This window comes from Myiozetetes cayanensis, unplaced genomic scaffold (genome assembly GCF_022539395.1).
Source record: "Myiozetetes cayanensis isolate MyiCay16 unplaced genomic scaffold, myiCay2020 scf3, whole genome shotgun sequence".
Taxonomy (NCBI): Eukaryota; Metazoa; Chordata; class Aves; order Passeriformes; family Tyrannidae; genus Myiozetetes; species Myiozetetes cayanensis.
The window spans coordinates 39,149,426-39,166,958 of record NW_026087521.1 but is presented as its reverse complement, the minus strand read 5'-3'; the positions used below and the strand labels follow the sequence as shown (position 1 = coordinate 39,166,958).

Sequence of the window (17,533 nt, the reverse complement as noted above, 5' to 3'; positions counted from 1 at the left end):
AAACTAAACAACATCAATTGCCAGTATCCTGGATTCCTCTCAGGCACAGAAAGCAGCACCATGGTGTCCTGCTTCCCTCTGAGCCAGTAATGCTAGGAAACAGCAGTGGAGACACGCTGATGCAAGGGCTGTTGTACTTTGGGGGAAGCATAAAACCAACATCCTCAGCTTTTCTAGTGATGAAAGATCCCCCGAGACCTTCCCTAAAGGATTGTAATGCCTTACAGCCCCATCCAACTCTCATTAAACTAAATGGAAAGAACTTCAATCACATCTGTGGAAATTAGATGTTTGCAGGGTTGGCTAATGTCCAAAGTGAGGTAATTACATTCTTCCAATGGTTTCCATTGGAAAATTTCAGTGTGTGTGTCCCCCATCCCAAATGATCTCAAAGTAGCACTCTGCTGATCATTTAAACTAAACAACTGCCCTAAATGCTCTTTTTTTGACAACAATCATGAAAATGTGTGTTGTGATAATACATCATGTGACAAAAGCAGGCACAACTCTCATAAAGCAGCCTACTAAAATGAAATGGAAGGTAAAATAATTATACTGGTATTTATGAAGGCCTGAAAAGAAATTTGCTACTAGCATTACATGTGTGTGTGACACATCTCTAAAACTACATCACTTGTAGAGTTACAAACTTTTAAAATAATCAAAGCAAAATTAATTTACATTAAAATACAAATTAATGTAGCAGTTCATCAGGTAAATTACAAGACATATTTGAAAAGTAAGTGTTTACAGTTTTGATCCTCCAAACTTGTGTGTAACAAATTTAACTCAATGCACTATTCAGGAGTTTAGAGTATTTAAATACTTTACCAGATTAAACCGTTTGAGATTTTAAAATCTGCCATGTATCATTTCAGTACCTGGACTCAGCCTGCATACTAATGTCATTCCTGCATAGCTCTATCAAGTTAAGAATGTAATTCTGTTGCCTTTTGAGTTATTTACAGGAGTGGTGTTGGTCAGTCAAGAAAAGAGATCTGAAAACAAGAAAAAATTTGTACACCAATTTGCAGTCATCCTGCACTACAAGGTTCAGCTAGTACTGCTATGCCTTTAGGGATTTGGTACTACAAACTATTTTACGTAATGGGGACACAATTTAAGGGTTTGATTGCTTTTAAAGTGGATATATTTTCTGCTCCTTTTCTAACAGGAATTATCAGGATAAATACTTAGTTTAACACAATAAAAATGCTTCTTGTCATTATAATCATAAAATTTCAGCGGTTTTCTGAGAAGTAGTAGTGATTTTTGACAGATCCGTGCATTCTGCAGAATCAAAGCCAGCCCAGCTGTCAGCAGGTTCCTAATAAAAATGAGATCTGCAAATCAAGAATGGTGCACAGTTTAAACCCTTCAGTTAATGCATTCTGTTCAGTTAACCGAACAGAAAAAATATTGTTGAAAATAATTTTCCTTTTCCATTTTGTCTCCTCCTGCATATCAAGAAAAGCAGTGTGCAGGAGTATTTTTGTACCATGCAATCGTTGTTAAACAAATGCATGGCTGTTTCAGAATTGTCAAGTCAACACTGACATTTCTTTATGCTATGTTATCATTGTTAATGCTACGTCCTGAGTTCAGGTAACATTTTTTTGTCCACTAGTCTTCTCCACCCAAAATACTACTTCCCATTATCCTGGACACCTCACTGTCCTAGCACTTAAAACTCATCAATAAATATTTCACAAGGCAAGGGAATTTAGAAATCGGTATTCCGGAACAGTTTCCTATAAAGTGATTGCTATCACTGAGCTGTAATCTAAAATGCTATGCTAGGTTGAATTTATGAATAGTAAGCTTCCCTTATCTTTGTCTGTTCTCCTTCCCTTGCCCATGCTGCACGTAAATCTGCACCCACGGCATATTACAAATAACTGACTCCAGCGCTGAGACATGAAATGCTATATTGCAGCTTAGAGCATGCTGACAATAGGGTACTGAAGTCTTAGGAAATATGACAGAATAGCTGGTTTGGGAGGAAACATGAGATAGAAGCCTAAAGAATAACAAGTCTGACTGATGGGTTAGCAAGTATATTGCTTGTGCCAAGTTTTTCATGTGAGTTCTGTCTAGAAGAAAAGTGCTAATAAATACATAAATGAAACAACACAGAAGGAAAATAGAAAATTCAGTGCAATCTGGTAAGGAAGGAAAGACCATAAAAGTATCTGTAAGAAAGGTATAAAAATGATTGTCAACATTGTTGACTATGTAAGATTGTATTGCCTCCCTGTAAACTGTTTCCAGCAAAGAAAAAATCTGATGCTTGTCCTAGTCCTGTAGTGGCTTCTGTGGCTGGGTTTTGGTGGGTGGGGGTGGTCTACAAGCGTGGCTTCTGTTAGAAGCTGCTAGAAGCTTGCCTTGTCCCAAGGAGCCAATGCCAGGTGGTTCCAGGATGGACTTCCTACTGCTGGCCAAGGTCGAGACAATTAGGAGTGATAGTAATGCCTCTGTGACAATGTATTTAAGAACAGAAGGTTCTTGTGCAGAGGAAAAATTCCAGCTGGGGAAGAGCAGAGTGAGAACATGGGAATAACAACATAGACACCAAGGTCAGTGCAGAAGGAGGGAGAGAAGGTGCTCCAGGCACTGGAGCTGTGGTCTCTGCAGCCCATGGTGGGGCAGCTGTGCCCCTGCAGCCCATGGGGGACCACTGGGGTGCAGAGACCCACCTGCAGCCCATGGAGAAGCCTGTGCTGGAGAACGTGGATGCATGAAAGAGGTTGTGACCCTTTGGGAGACCCAGGATGGAGCAGGGTCCTGCCAGAAACCTGTGGCTCATGGAGAGGAAACCCATGCTGGAGCAGGTTTTTCCCAGGTAGGACTTGTAGCCCCTGTGGGGGACCCATGTTGGTACAGCTCATTTGAGAAGGATTGCACCCCATGCAGAAGTGATCCACGGGACAGCAGTTTGGAAAGAACTGCTGCCTGAGGGATGGATTCATGCCAGAGAGGTCCATCAGGGACTGTCTCCCATGGGAGGGACCCCATGGGAGCAGGGTAAGGACTCCTCTCCTGAGCAGCGGAGGGAGAACATGGAAGGAAGAAGGGGTGTGGGGAAGGTGTTTTTAAGACTGTTTTATTTCTCACTCTTTGGCTCTTATCCTGTTAGTATTAAATATAAGTAATATCCCCACTTTGGGTCTGTTTTGCCCATGAATGTAATCAGTAAGTGACCTCTTCCAGCTCTTATGAGTCATGAATCTTTAGCTGTTTTTTTCTCTCTCCTCTGTCCAGTTGCAGAGGAAGAGTGATAGAGTGGCTTTAGTGGGTACCTGGTGTCTGGCCAGGGTCAACCCACTACACTTCCCTATTGGGGTGCAGCCATATATGGGTGATGACACAGGTCTAGGGGAAAGAAAGCTTTCCATGTGAAAATGGCTTTCAAACCAACTGGCAGCTCACCAGCTTTTGTATACTCCTTCTCCCTTCCTCTTCAAGGAACCGCCACCCCTATTCCACCCCTATGTCAAACGAATGGTTTGTGTGGTTGCTTCAAACTCACAATATAGGAGCTGCCAGCAAGGACTGCAGGCTGAAATATCTGAGTCTCAGGTCTTTCTGAGACTAAAGGAAATTAAGAGATCAAGCTGGAAAATGAACTTTGATCTGCCTTTCCTGCAGGAACAGGTAGGAGAGAAATACAGGATTCATGTGGTCATATTCTGTGGCCTAGTGTGAGATAGAGACATTTGTTTAAGAGCAAGAAGCCCTAAATACCCAGCCTTATTTACTCATTTTGTCCAATGGCATTTCACAGCAAAATTCACATGCTGTCCCTTCAGCGAGGGAGGTCTCTGGTCCTGTGAGTTCCCTTGCTCTTCATCAGATCGTACTTTGACAGAAGACAGAGAAACAATTGTTCTCAAAGTGAGAGAAATCAGGTCTCTAAGCCCAGGGACAGTGTTTTCAGGCTGTGAATCTGCCTATTAAAATACATTAACCTAGAGCTCTCCCTAGATATCAAAGTCTGTGAGAACAGTACCATTGAAGACACCAGTTTTTTCCTTCTGGATAAACCTGGGCCACCTGTTTCTGTGTCATTCTGAAGAGAACCAATGCACTTAACTTAGATTCGTAAATTGAACTTCTAGAGCCCCATTCCTAAAAGGTGAGTGTAGAAAGCCTGGTAATTTCTGGAGGTCCTTTTTAAGAAAGACATGCCTTTCTCATCTAGAATGATAAACTTCATCTTTCATTTTGGTGGCTCTGACTGCAACAGGAAAACAGTGCCAGCTACAGTACTGAAACATGCCCCCAGATGATATAGGCTCTGTGAGCAAATTAGGGAGCTCTTACTCAAGTTGATAATTAAGATTAGATTCAGATTCAGAAACCTGCACAGGAGCAGGCAGATGGCTTGTTCAGCTACCAGCTGGAACTCAGCCTTCATGAGGCAGTTATTCAAGTTCAGCAGCACAGCTTCTTTCTATGGAGTCAGAGCAAAGTCTACGCATACCAAGTTTCTTCAGAAGATTTGAGGCCACCTCCACAGCTCTTGCAAAGTGGCTGCATGTTCTGGAAGCAGCAGCAATGTCCAGATCTAGACCCATTCAAGATCTTGCATGAAATACAAGCTAAGACTAAAAAGATAAAAGGAATATATGAAATGATGCTATGGATCTACAGCATTCCTGAAAGCTCCTATTGGTGGTCAGTGGCTTAGTATTTCGTCCGCCTTGTTAATACGGCATTGATGACCAGATATTTTAAACAATTCATTTATCAGTAAAGGCCTTCTTTTCTCTTTCAAAAAAGAGTTTAAACACATTAAAAAACATATGTCAACCAAAATAAGGGAGGAATTATATATTTATAATCCCTCAGGAAAGGCTTTAGTTTGGATAATTCTCAGCAGTAAACTCACACAGTTCTAAGCAGAATAGCTAATAATAACAACTAAGACTGATATTCTGTTCTTCAGCTGTGCCAACTGACAACAGTTGCTCATAATAACAGAACAATCTACTCTTGGTTCTCATAAAAATATGAGAGAATATTTTCTAGCTTGCCACAGTGCCTAGGCACAAGTAGCTGAGGTAAGGATGGAATATCAGTCTTAACAGTAATTCCTGTATTTTCACTGCCCCTTTAAACCATACTTTCAAAATGCAAATCTATTAACCATAGTCATAAGTGGTTTTAATCTTTTATGCAGTACATTGCTGAGAATCAGTCTTTAAATTTATTCTCAGTTTAAAGTTCAGAACAATCATTTCATGAACTCTCATTTTTAGAGCAAGATTACAAACAACTATAACAGATAATGTGTAATTCAGTAGACACTTCATATGCAGATAAGTTTGGAAAAGGTTAATAAAAATTGTGCTTCTTTTATGCATTTAAACACAATTTCAGAGCACTTTTCCTCACAAGAAGTAATGAAATTTTAAGGTAAATTCCCAAAACTCAAAGGCAGCCAGCAACTATGTTCAGTTTTCTGCTTGTAAATTGAATTCTCTATTCAATTTATAAGGCACTGGCACAACTTGACATATCTATTGTGCAATAAAATACCTACCAGAGTTGTTGTAACATATAAAATAATAATCACAGGGATGTGGTAGAGGAGACCCTTGGGGGTACTCTGACATCCCTTGTTAAAACACCATCACCAAAACAAAGGTAGATGCTCACCCCTGTTTCTGCTATAGATGAATTTCATTTCCTTGGTTTTAAAACTTTATATGAACACAGTTTTTTGTTTTCTTATATTTTGCTGAAATGTTTTCAGCATCATGTATTTTACAGGAGAACTTGCTTCTCCTTCCCTTTCTTTCAGATTATACAGCTCAAAACCAACTGCTGTTTGTGAAAACGGTGTTTTAGACACATACAATCAATAATGCATAATTCTGTTTGACACTGAGGTTACCTTCCCAGTGTGCTTCTGGCTCAGAGACAGTATTTCCTTTCAGACAGGACAGTGCATTCTCAAGTTAATGCAGAAGAAGACATGAGTTTAACCTGTGACAGGCTCTCCCTGTGCTGGGAATGAAGGGTGCTGCAGCTGGTGCTTTGGTTCAAGTTGTAGGAGTCTGCTCTTCTGATTTCTCTTTTCTTCCTTGGCTTGTCCAAGGAGCAAGATGCTAGCCAGTACAGGAATAGGGTCCTTCCTCAGACCAAAGTGTGTCAGATGCATGAGTTTGCTTTGATTGAGGGAGATTATGGCCCTGCCCATGGCTGGGGCATTGGAACTAGATGATCTTTAAGGTCCCTTGCAACCCAAACCATTCTGATTTATGTAACCTCCTGGCAAGCACGTCTGTTTGCCAGTGCCTGATCCACTACAGTCTGCAGCAGCACTTCAAGGTCACGCTAGAGCATCTTGTACTTCTAACAGCCTGAGGTTCCTCGCTCAGTCCTGTATGAGGATCAAACTGGCAGCTGTCATGGATCCAAAAGTTTCAGCACAGGACATGTTAAGGGGAGCCTATCAGAAGGTATATGAAAATAACTCATGGATTGTAAAAATGTAATAATGTAAAAAAAATAAAATCTTCATGACAGAGTCAATCATTAAAATATCGATGGCATATAATTTGGTGGGATCTGAGACTACATGATATTCCTTCCAGACAAGGATTTTCAACCACTTCACTTCCATTCTTCCACCCCTCAGTATCTATTTAGACACTTGAGAATTAAAAGCTATATTTTCAGGATTCCTAATTCAAAGCAATCAAAATATTCGGAACCCCTAAAAATAATGACAGCATTTTCACATTATGAGTTTCTAAAATAACAGAATTGAATTGTTTTGTCTTATGATATTTGTGTCTTCTGGACATGTGTGGGCAGTATTTTTAAGCTTTTCTTTACCAACAGGAGATCTAGAAACTTCTATTTAATGAAAAAGATGATGAAATTCTCTTGTAATCACTGCACTCTGGGACTGGGGGGTTCAGGGAGAAAACAAAGAAGCCTGAGATTTGCATTTAAATTGCTATATTTAGAAATAATGGTTTCCTCCCCTCTAATATTGTACTGCAATAGCACTACCTTGTGCTTGTTCTGTGCTTATTTCAAAATAAATCCTTATTTGTAAATTTCCCTGTTTCTTCCCCAGTGTAAAGCTGCATGTATTTGCTTGGAATGAGTAACTGCCAATGATTTGATGAAGGAAGGGCAACAAGAAGACTTGAATTTATGCTGTCCCACTTCCTCTAGCACTGTTCTTCAGACCTTCCTGAAGAACTTCTGTTTTCCCCTAAATCTCGCCTTACAAATGTTCTTTGCCTTAATAGAGCTTGCCAATGTCAGAATGTTCCTAAGCTGAGAACTCTACTTATTGTTTCACAAATTTATGTGTGTGTGTATATATATATATATGTGAATATGTGTATACACAGTCCTCATTTCTGCAGGCAGTTAGCTACTAATCAAGATGATATCTGAAGCAGAGACTCAATTTTTTTCCAGCCAACCTAAGATTTTAGACAATGACTAACACTAATATGTTCTGTGGAATTATAAATAATAGCTATTGCTGCAAACGTTTTTCTGACTTTACGGTATGTCTACTCTATTAATCAGGTTTTAAATCTGAAATCATTCTATTATCAGCATTTTGCTTCTTTTTTATGAACTTAGAAAAGGATGTGCCCTCTAATCCATGTTTCAGTGATACCTGTACTCCAGGAACCATTAGGACAAGCCTAAGGAATTAATTTTCTGCAAATGAACAAGCTTCATAAAAATTTAGTTTCACAAAGACCCCATGCACAAAATCTTCAATTTTCTAATAGCAGATATCATTTGGTAGTATCTCCTTGATAATCTTGATGCCACATAGGAATGAAAAATTAAGGAATTAACTTCACTGTCATTTATAGAAGGTAGTAACCTCAGCTGATCAATCAAGAAAGGCAGAAGGGCAAAACAGCGGAGGCCCACAGGGAGGAAGAAGTGATGAGGTGTGTCTAGGATGACTGCTGAATGCTGAAATTTTAACTTAAATGGCTAAATATATAAATTTAGAATTATTTTATTTCATAAATTATCCAAATACATCTACAACTCAATACATCAGCTTACTAAGCTATTATTATTTAGTATTAAATCAGACCTGAGTCTTACAGTAATTTTTATGGTTTTTATTACAGTTCTCTCTACTGCCTTCAGTCCCATTTTGTTTTGACAGTTATTCACTAAGCCAAGGAGAGTGAAAAAACCCATTCTCTGTAAACAGAATGTGAAACAAGTCTGTACACAGCATCGGGTTTTAGCCTGAATTATCACAGAGTTTTGAGCTCCCGGTTTGGGGAATTATTGGTCAGTTGTACATGATGAATCAAATTTAGGCTTTTGAGCCCCAGCTAATGAGGCCAAATGGAGTTGCAAGCCAGTCATACATTTCAGAATATGGTTCATACAGAAATGTAGGGTTTTATCCAATTACAATGTAGAGCATTGGAAATATGCAATTTCTTCCTATTATACAGGTATTGATAGTATCCTGGATCCAAGGCATTCAGCTATTACAGATATTCCAGTACCCTATGCATTAATAGCATATCATTATTCAGTCAGATGCATGCTGGAATTTTATTGCATTTTTGCTGTCTTATTTACCTTGCTGGCAGAACAAGGTCTCCTGTTCATATAGTAATGTGTCCTTAGAAAACAACTTTACTTCTAAAAATATGCTTATTAAGTAATCTAACTTTGATTAATGTCAAGTTTTATTTGTGCATGTTTAGTATCAGTATCTTGACATTTAAAGTCTCCACCCAAAAGCTATTGCTGCCATTCCCACAGTCTTTCTGCAACACACTTATTGTAAATGTATGGCTGATATTTTCCTAGTCTGTAGACAAAGACCCAGAGTAGTGAGAGGGAGGAAGAAAAGAATCGATATATCTTATAAAGTATTTTCATGCAATTTTGTTTTCAGATGAGTAAGTGATGTTTTATCTGCTTTATTTTGCCCCTCTTTTTACGTATTGAATTTACTACATTTAAGATGCAAAGCATAAAAGCAGTGATGGTTCCTTTTTTTGCCTTCTGGTAAACAGCTTAAAAATTCTGCAGATTAAAGATAAATAGGGATAGAAAGTATAAGAACCAATTAAGTTAAAGTGACTTTTATACACAGTGCAGTTACAGAAAAACAACTGTACAGTGATTATGCAAATCAGACACAACCAAAATGCAGAAATTTACATAGCAGAGAAAAAAATTCCTCACAGTTATGCCTCAGTAACTTACAGGATTCTTGCACTTTAATTGTATGACTCACTGTAATAAAAGTATCGCATTTGCTTTATCCAGAGTGAAAGGTATGTTAGGACATCACCATTCTGAATCATTTGTGTGCTTTTGGAAGTCTACACTCTACTGCAACAAAATGTGGTGTATGTTCTATTTTAAAGAGATACAAATCAATGTATAATTTAAATTACACTGACCCTATCTTGTAGGTTTGCAAAGTGACCTCTTAATGGGAATCCTGATATTTTAGTTAGTTAGTATGTCTAGACTATTCAACTTCTGACTTTGGTGTGTTCTACAAAACATATTATTTAAGAAAAATGAATGTTCTATTATAAACTACATGGAAGGAATATTTATTCAGCCCTACTATGGCCTGGCTTTTTAGCACTCAAACCAAGTTGACGGCAGGTGAGCTTTTTCACAAGGGTACATTCTATCCTATTATACATCCATTAAATCATGATGGCTTATTTTCCATCTGCAGACATCTTAGGCAGAGGCAACTAAAACATTTAATTATTTATCTCTTGCACATAAGCAACAGAGCACTGAAAAAAAATCCTCTCACAGTAAGTACTGAGATTCAAAGCCTTCCTTCTCATGTGGGGATGAACACGAGACCTTTGGAAATTTTAAATTATAAAAAGCACTTGAACTAGAAAACAGGCTTGACACTGATCTGCAAAGATCAGAGAATCTGCTGACTAAGGCATTCCTCTGCCATGTGTAAGACTCAAGTCTTACAGTTTGAATGTACCAGAGGAAAAACCTGGTCTATGGTCTTGGAAGTGTTCTAAGACCCAAGCATCTGTGCTGCCCCCATGGGGCCCATGCACCATATTTCTTCTCTCTCCCACAGCAAGAAATTCCCAGAAAGGCACTGTAAAAATTATTTAGTTGGAACTAATTTACATTTTGCTGTTTTAAGAGAGAGTCTCAAAAAAATTTGCAGCCAGCTGTAAGAGGTAAGGTCTGACAACTTTTCTACCACAATTAAATCCTCAGCTTTATAATAGGCTGGAGACACCTTGCTGACAACTCCCCACTGACATAAATTGAACAAATCATAAGGAAATGCTGTAATCTTACAAAAGGGAAATAAGGTCTCCTCTTCCATCCTGCCCCCAATATTTTGTAGACAGCCTACTTAAACTTACTTGGTTTATGTTAGCTTATAAATGAAAAATACATACAGACCTGTATGTAATACAGTACATTCATGTACTATTTATTACTGAGGAAAATGGGGAAAAGAAAAGTTATTTGGAATATAGAATGCTTCAACATGTCAATGGCACTGATTCATAATTAATTTTAAAAAAAATAGAACAAAACACACAAGTTGTTTGCCCTTTGTAGTACAATGAACATTCAACTTCTTCTTGAAATGGCAAAACCCTCTCAATATAGTCATGTTAAACAGTCCTGGTATTTGATGGAGATCCTGGGAAGATCCAATCACATCTGTAGCCTTTAGAATAAGAGCAGATGATTGGCATGGGATTTTTGACTACTGCAGGTTCATAACTCCACCGCAACATTACTGCATGATCTTGGATAAGAGATCAGATTTCTGACATGGAGGCAACGTCTTTTTTGTCTCACTATCAGTATAAGGTGCCATATTTTAGAGACACTATATTGTATTAAGAAACAAGACTTGTCATATGGTCTAGTATACTTTTCTAAGTAATTATTTTCATTATGTAACAGTTTCAGTTTTTTTAATTTCATGAACAGAAAATAAAAGTTTGAGTTAGTCTGACTTGAAAAGATTATCCAGATTGAACTTTCCACTTGTTTTCACTGTTTTAAATTAAAAAATTATGCAGCAGTGCATTTGAAGTTCCTCTCTATCTACAGACCTTTACCTAGACCTACAAATTATAGAGTTCCTCTGGAACATACTGGAAACCATTCATGCCTTTGCTCTGTTAAAATCAAAGTTTAAAAATAAAAGACTAAGTAAAAGTCTAATGTTTCAAATGCTGTTTCTCCCTCAGTGTCTTGCCTTTTTTTCCTTTTTATTTTTTAATTTATTTATTTATTTTTTTATTTTATTTTTATTCTTAAAGTTTTGCTTTCCCATGACATCATCAGGCAATTTCATTTCATTATGATCTGCACTGGACTGTGCAGATCACGAAAATAATGACATATGGACTTCTTACCACTGTAACACCTCTATTCTTGCAAGTGAGAATTTCAAGTGACAGAGCCAAGCTGTTTGCTATCAATTTTGCAAAAACTGCATCTGCCATATTGCTAAGATCCATTTCAGAGATTAAAAAATCGATTAATATTCTAACTTGTTATCTGTCTTTATCAGTCACAGAACAAACTTTACAGAAATTACAACCTTCTAAAAATGAAAATTCTTACATCTGTTAAAATACTTCCCTGAAAATATCTTACATTTACTTATTCGTCTGAAGCAATAAAATTATTGAAATTGAATTACTCTCTAATGCCTGCTATTAAAACAGACATGCACACACAGCCTTCACCTTCGTGTCTACAAAAGTGCCAAAATTATCTACTTGTGGAATAAGGTAATTTTTCAGTCAGTAATTAAAAGGATTTTTTTTTTATTATTTGAAATGCCATTACAATGTTGAGTAAGTTCTATATTTGATACCAATATATAGCATCAAATACATACCAGACAGGTTCAAGAACCCTAGTCTTATCATAAACAACAGTTCAAAGCTAATGCTTGTATATTTTTTACAAATGTGAACAAATTGAAGCCTCAACTTTGAATCTATACTTTCTAGCACAGACCAGAAGAACCCTGCTGACTTTAGTTCTATTTCACAGAAATACATACTGGTACTTTTAAAGTATTCTGCATAGGTACATGGACTCGTCCAAGCAGTGTTCAGTGGCTGATCTAGAATTACTGAGTGGGAAAAGCATAGCTATCTTCGTACATTATCGTGTATTAGCTATTTTCTTGTTAAAAAGCCATTTTCCATTTTTTTCCTGCATTTTCTAATCCCCAAAGATACAAAGTTCTCTTGTTTTCTCAATATTTATAAGTTCTGGCCAAATATTGCATTAAGGTACTATGTCCACACACACCTGTGATAAACATGAAACCTTAAGCTTACTGTTAGGAAGTATTTTGCTTATTGGTCCCAGAGCCACTGTGAAGTTCTGCAGTTTCAGTTTTAATGATTCAGCAGTAACTAATCAGTAAAATTTATCAAGATAGTCTGACATATCAAGAATAGACACAAATTTCATATGAGTTGGACCCTATTTTTTCTACTAAAATCAATTTTGAGGAGCTTACAATACCAGGATTACCTTCTGAGTTTTCTAGCTTTGACTAGAAAACATTTAGTATGCTATCTATATAAACGTCAAAGAAGAAAAATGTCAAGTTAAATCTAGTCTGCCAACAGAAGTTTTTTAATCAATCAAGTTTTACTTACGTGGAATTTTGTTCAATTCATTCATGAACTTCTCTTTTAGCTTAGAAAACGCATCTTCTTTTCCTCCCCCTCCTCCTGGACTGGCTGGCTCAGTGACATTACTTGGAGGGGCTGCTGCTACTGTGGTCGCTGGCGGTGCTGCCAGGGCCTCATGATGACTTTCACTCACCATTTTCACCTCTGAAAAAGCTGTTGGAATAAAAAAAAAAAACACAACAGAAAACCAAAAGGTAATATAATTGAAATGTATATCTCATCAATAAATGACTAAATAGGTGCTCATGCTTACTGGGTAAATATGACTGTATTTGCATATAGTTTCATGTTCTTCATAAAATATTTACTAGACAAAAGAGGAAAGTCTTTTGCAGGGTTAACTTCAGCCAGAATAATTTTATTGCTCAGAGCACTTCTCTAATCGTGTTGCATTTTGGAACTGCTAAATTTGAGACTCATAATTCCTGTAAAACTCTCATGCAGATTTACTTTTGGTCTTCAATTTGAAAATATAAGCAAATTGGGTAATAACTGCTTCCTATGTGCAAATTTCAATGTATTTACAGAATTATTTTTCTATGAGAGTTACAGAGGTGTGGATCATGGTCCAAGTTTCTATATAAAAAATAAATGAAGTGATAAGGACATAAAAAAAACAGTTTGAGGTTTCCTGTGAAAAGTAATAACCTATTGTTTCCTATTTAAGAGCTGCATATTAAATAAAAATTGATTTGCATCCATTTTAGTCTTCACTTAGTGAAGACAATTTTCCTTCCAGTTATTTCATGTGACACTTGCTACTGACAATATTCTCTTAAATTATTCACGTCTTGGTGTATTCATGAAAATACAACATCTGCAGTGTGTAAATGCAGCCATTTTGAAGTATCTATCAGGCTGTCACAAGCACAATCCCGCATCAACATATTTTTAATGTCATGTCATTTAATGGGCATTTTGGAAAACATTTATTTGAACATACATTACTGTGTTGGTTTTCCATGGCTAGATTTTGGTAGCAGGGTGTCTACTGGGTGCCTTCTGTGAGAAGCTGCCAGAAGCTTCCTCCATTTGCAACAGAGCCAATACCAGCCAGGCCCATGACGGAGCTGCCACTGGCCAAGGCCAAGCCCATCAGTGATGGTGGTAGCGCCTCTGGGATAACAGACTTAGGAAGGGGAAAAGCTGCTGCATAACAGCTACCAGGAGAGAGGAGTTAGAATATATGAGAGGAACAGCCGTGCTGACACCCAGCTCAGTGAGGAAGGAGGTGGAAGAGGTGCTCCAGCTGCTGGAGCAGAGGTTCCCCTGCAGCCCACGGTGCAGCCTCTGCTGGGGTAGACTGTCCCACTGCAGTCCATGGAGGTCCACAGTGGACCATGGTGGAGCACCTGAAGCATGTGGAGGACCCAGCACAGGAGTAGGTGGATGCCTGAAGGGGGCTGTGACTTGTGACCCCGCAGAGGACCCATGCTGAAGCAATCTGTTCTAAGGACTGCAGCCTATGGAAGGGACTCATGCTGGAACAGTTTGTGAAGAACTACACCACTTGGGAAGGACTCACATTGAAAAAGTTTGTGTCTCCTGTGGGAGGGACCCCATGCTGGAGCAGTGGAAGAATGTGAGGAGCCCTCCCCTAAGGAGGAGGAAGTGGCAGAGACAATCTGTCACAGACTGACCCCAGCCTACATTCCCCGTACCCCTGTGCTGCTGGAGGGCAGGAGGTAGAGAAAATCAAGAGTGAAGTTAAGACCTGGAAGAAGAGAGGGGTAGGAGGAAGGTGTTTCAAGATTTGATTTCATTTCTCATTACCCTACTCTGATTTGATTAGCAATAAATTAAGCTAATATCCCCATGTACGTTTTGACTGTGACAGTAATGGGTGAGTGATCTCTCCCTGTCCTTATCTTGATCCAGGAGCCTTTGCTTGTATTTTCTCTCCCCTGCCCAGCTGAGGAAAGGAGGGATAGAGCAGTTTTGATAAGCACTCCCTGTCCAGTCAGGGTCAACTCACAACAGTTACAAAGCAAGGAATTTTGAGCCAAGGGGTGAAGGTGAGAAGACAACGTACAAAAAAATTTCAGCATCACAGGAAGGGTAGCTGAAATGTTCATATAGGTTCTGAAAACATTGTTCTGATTTTCTGCTGCATCCTAAATATCACTGATCTGAATAAACATTTCATTTTTCTTCAGAAAACCAGAGGGAGAAAGGACTTGAGAGAACAAGCATTCATTATTTTTCTGCGTGTACAATTGCTCTCAGCCCCTAAGACATTTGGCCTTTGACCTTTTCCTGAGAAATTTAAACATCAACATAGGAATAAAAGGCAACACATCAAAATCAAAGGGCATAAGATCATCTGACTGCACACAATATGATGAATCATGAGCTTTCTTGACTGTTTTCATGGATGTTGCTGAGAGTGCTCAAATCACTAAATCAAGATGAGAATTGGCTTTTTGTCCTTCCACTTTAGTTCTACAAGTCCGCAGTCATGAAGACATGCAGGCGCAGACCTGATTGTAGGCAGAATGAATCTTCTGAAATCATCCTCACCATTCTTGTCATTAAACAGTGGTTTGCACACAAGTGTGGGCTGGAATACAAAGCCATTCTCCAGTATGATGAAAAAGATTTTAACAAAATAGGAGGTCGGCCTTGTTCCGAAGAAGCAATTTGGTGGATATTTTGCGGCAATTTTATTGATGCAGCACTGAATGAAGCAGTTTTCCTAGCCTGCCCATCACTTCTGCCTTTGCCCTCACAGTCTCTAGCCTAATATAAAATCATGTTGATGTTGACACAGAATATGTATACGATCCAGCTCCATAAATATTTTATAAGCATGTGGTCTTAACTACTTCCCTGTAACAACATGGGACCAGCTCTCTGTCAAAAGCAGACTGAAATCAGTGGAAAGATTCCAGTTAATATCCATGAACTTTGGCTCAAGCCCGATGTCTGCAATGACTTCCCCACTTGCCTCACAAAATGACAATTGGGAAAAATATGTAGTACGTAATTTGGGTAGTATGAAATAATGTGCCAGATATTCCAGACTAGAAGACTTTTTCCATATGCTCTGATGAATGCCAAATACTAAGAAGTAAAATACGCAGAATCATCAGCTGTAAACACTAGCTCTGTTTTATATTATAATATTTTGTCAATGAATGTCACTTAAATCAGAAGAAAAGTTGTATGATATATCATAATTAAATCAAAATTAAATTGCTTAATTATAATATATTGCTTAATTATTTCAGGCCTGGCAGTTGACTATTTTATTTTGTAATGGAAGACACAATTTGCAGTGATGACTTTCAGCTAATTAAAAATTAAGGCAAATGTAATTTATTTGCTTCCAGTTTTGGAACTGTATTTTGAAAATATATTCAGAGAACAAGTTTGAAGCATTACACTTTCATTTACCCAAAAGAAGGAAACCCCAAGAAAACAGAGTATTCCTGTGATTTTCAGGAACAATCCTCAGTAGTCTGTAGTGCAGTTAGAGGTCACTACATCTAATGAGGCATGCACAAATGGGTTTGAGACTTGCTACAGAAACTTTGACCTTTACACACCAATGACACTATCTTGATATTTCCAATAGGTGTGAAGGGGTTGAAAAAGAGTCTTGATTCAGAAAAAGCTTTCTGCAGAAAAGAATTTTTTAAGAGTACATGCCTACTTGCTTATAATATCTGATGGCTTCTGTTATTGTAATGCTGCAGCTTTCCACAGAAATAGTATAAACACTGTGGTATTATTAGAGTCTGCAGAATACAGAATAATTAGATTTAAATTGGCCTTTTACAAAAAAAAAAAAGAAAAAAAGGGGTTACTTGAATGCTGCAATGCATCTCTGAAGGTAAAGATCTACAAATCATTAGCAGATTATCTTCCATTTATGAAATGGTAGTTGCAAGAAAAAATTTCTTATAGGTTAAAAAATGAAATGTCATAGAATTCAACTACGATTTCCAGTTCAATGGTCATTACAATGTTTTAGTGGTATGTATGAGAAGTGACATGTTTCATATGCAACTGTCCAGTCATAAATAAGAGTAGATTTGTAATCATAAATAACAGTACAATTTAATTTAAATGCTTTTATAAACCACACTATAGACTATATTTCCTGAGCATGCCAATTCTTTGGCATACCACTGCCCATATATAGTGCCATATAACCATTATAAGACATGTAAAGCAAAACAATGAACAAATACATCAAATACTTCAAGGCAATGCTTGTCTCTATGCAGAAGTAGGTAAGCATTCACTGAAAATGCAGAGTTGAACCCTTAAGGAGATCAGGCATTTAGAGTTTTACTGTTTCCTATTCAAGAACACCTCTGACAAATGTGAATTATCAGCTCAAATTTCTACATAACGTCCTCTAAAAATGAAGGGTTTGGCTAATATACATATGCACTCTGGAGATTTGTAAGAAGCAAGAGATTTCGTTAATGGAGATACAAAGTATTTACCTTAGGATGTTGGTATGGATCCTGATGGTGAGAGTCCCATTAGAAAGCAACTCTTAAGGGTGTAGCAAAGTAGCAACTACTCTTAAGAGAGGGGTAAAGAGGAATAAGACTTCGGACACGGATGATTACAGAACATGGAGTGAACTCTGGAAATCAGAGTTGAAAGAATGTGTTCAAAGGGCAACAGTCTCTCCACAAACATTCTGGTATATGCAAAGTAAGATGTGGATAACTTGGGAAGACTAATCCCATGGAAAATTTTTACTTGTTTTAATTAAAGAAAACCCCAAACTGAATAGTCAGAAAGTTAATGAGAACCCTGTGGGATGTTCACAGTGAATCACATGAAAGTGGGATTTT

General features: G+C 37.9%; 2 protein-coding genes across 5 annotated transcripts in view; one reads left to right on the top strand and one right to left on the bottom strand.

Moving 5' to 3' along the window:
- PPP1R12A (protein phosphatase 1 regulatory subunit 12A) overlaps positions 1-17,533 on the top strand; it is a 1,052,766-nt gene that overhangs the window by 344,290 nt on the left and 690,943 nt on the right. The window lies entirely within an intron of this gene.
- SYT1 (synaptotagmin 1) overlaps positions 1-17,533 on the bottom strand; it is a 345,628-nt gene that overhangs the window by 117,723 nt on the left and 210,372 nt on the right. For all 4 annotated transcript variants that reach the window (XM_050324472.1, XM_050324473.1, XM_050324471.1 and 1 more), the window contains one exon: positions 12,681-12,869. In XM_050324472.1, the coding sequence (XP_050180429.1) occupies positions 12,681-12,852 (172 nt within the window). In that variant the 5' untranslated portion in view covers positions 12,853-12,869. The remainder of the gene's footprint in view (positions 1-12,680; positions 12,870-17,533) is intronic.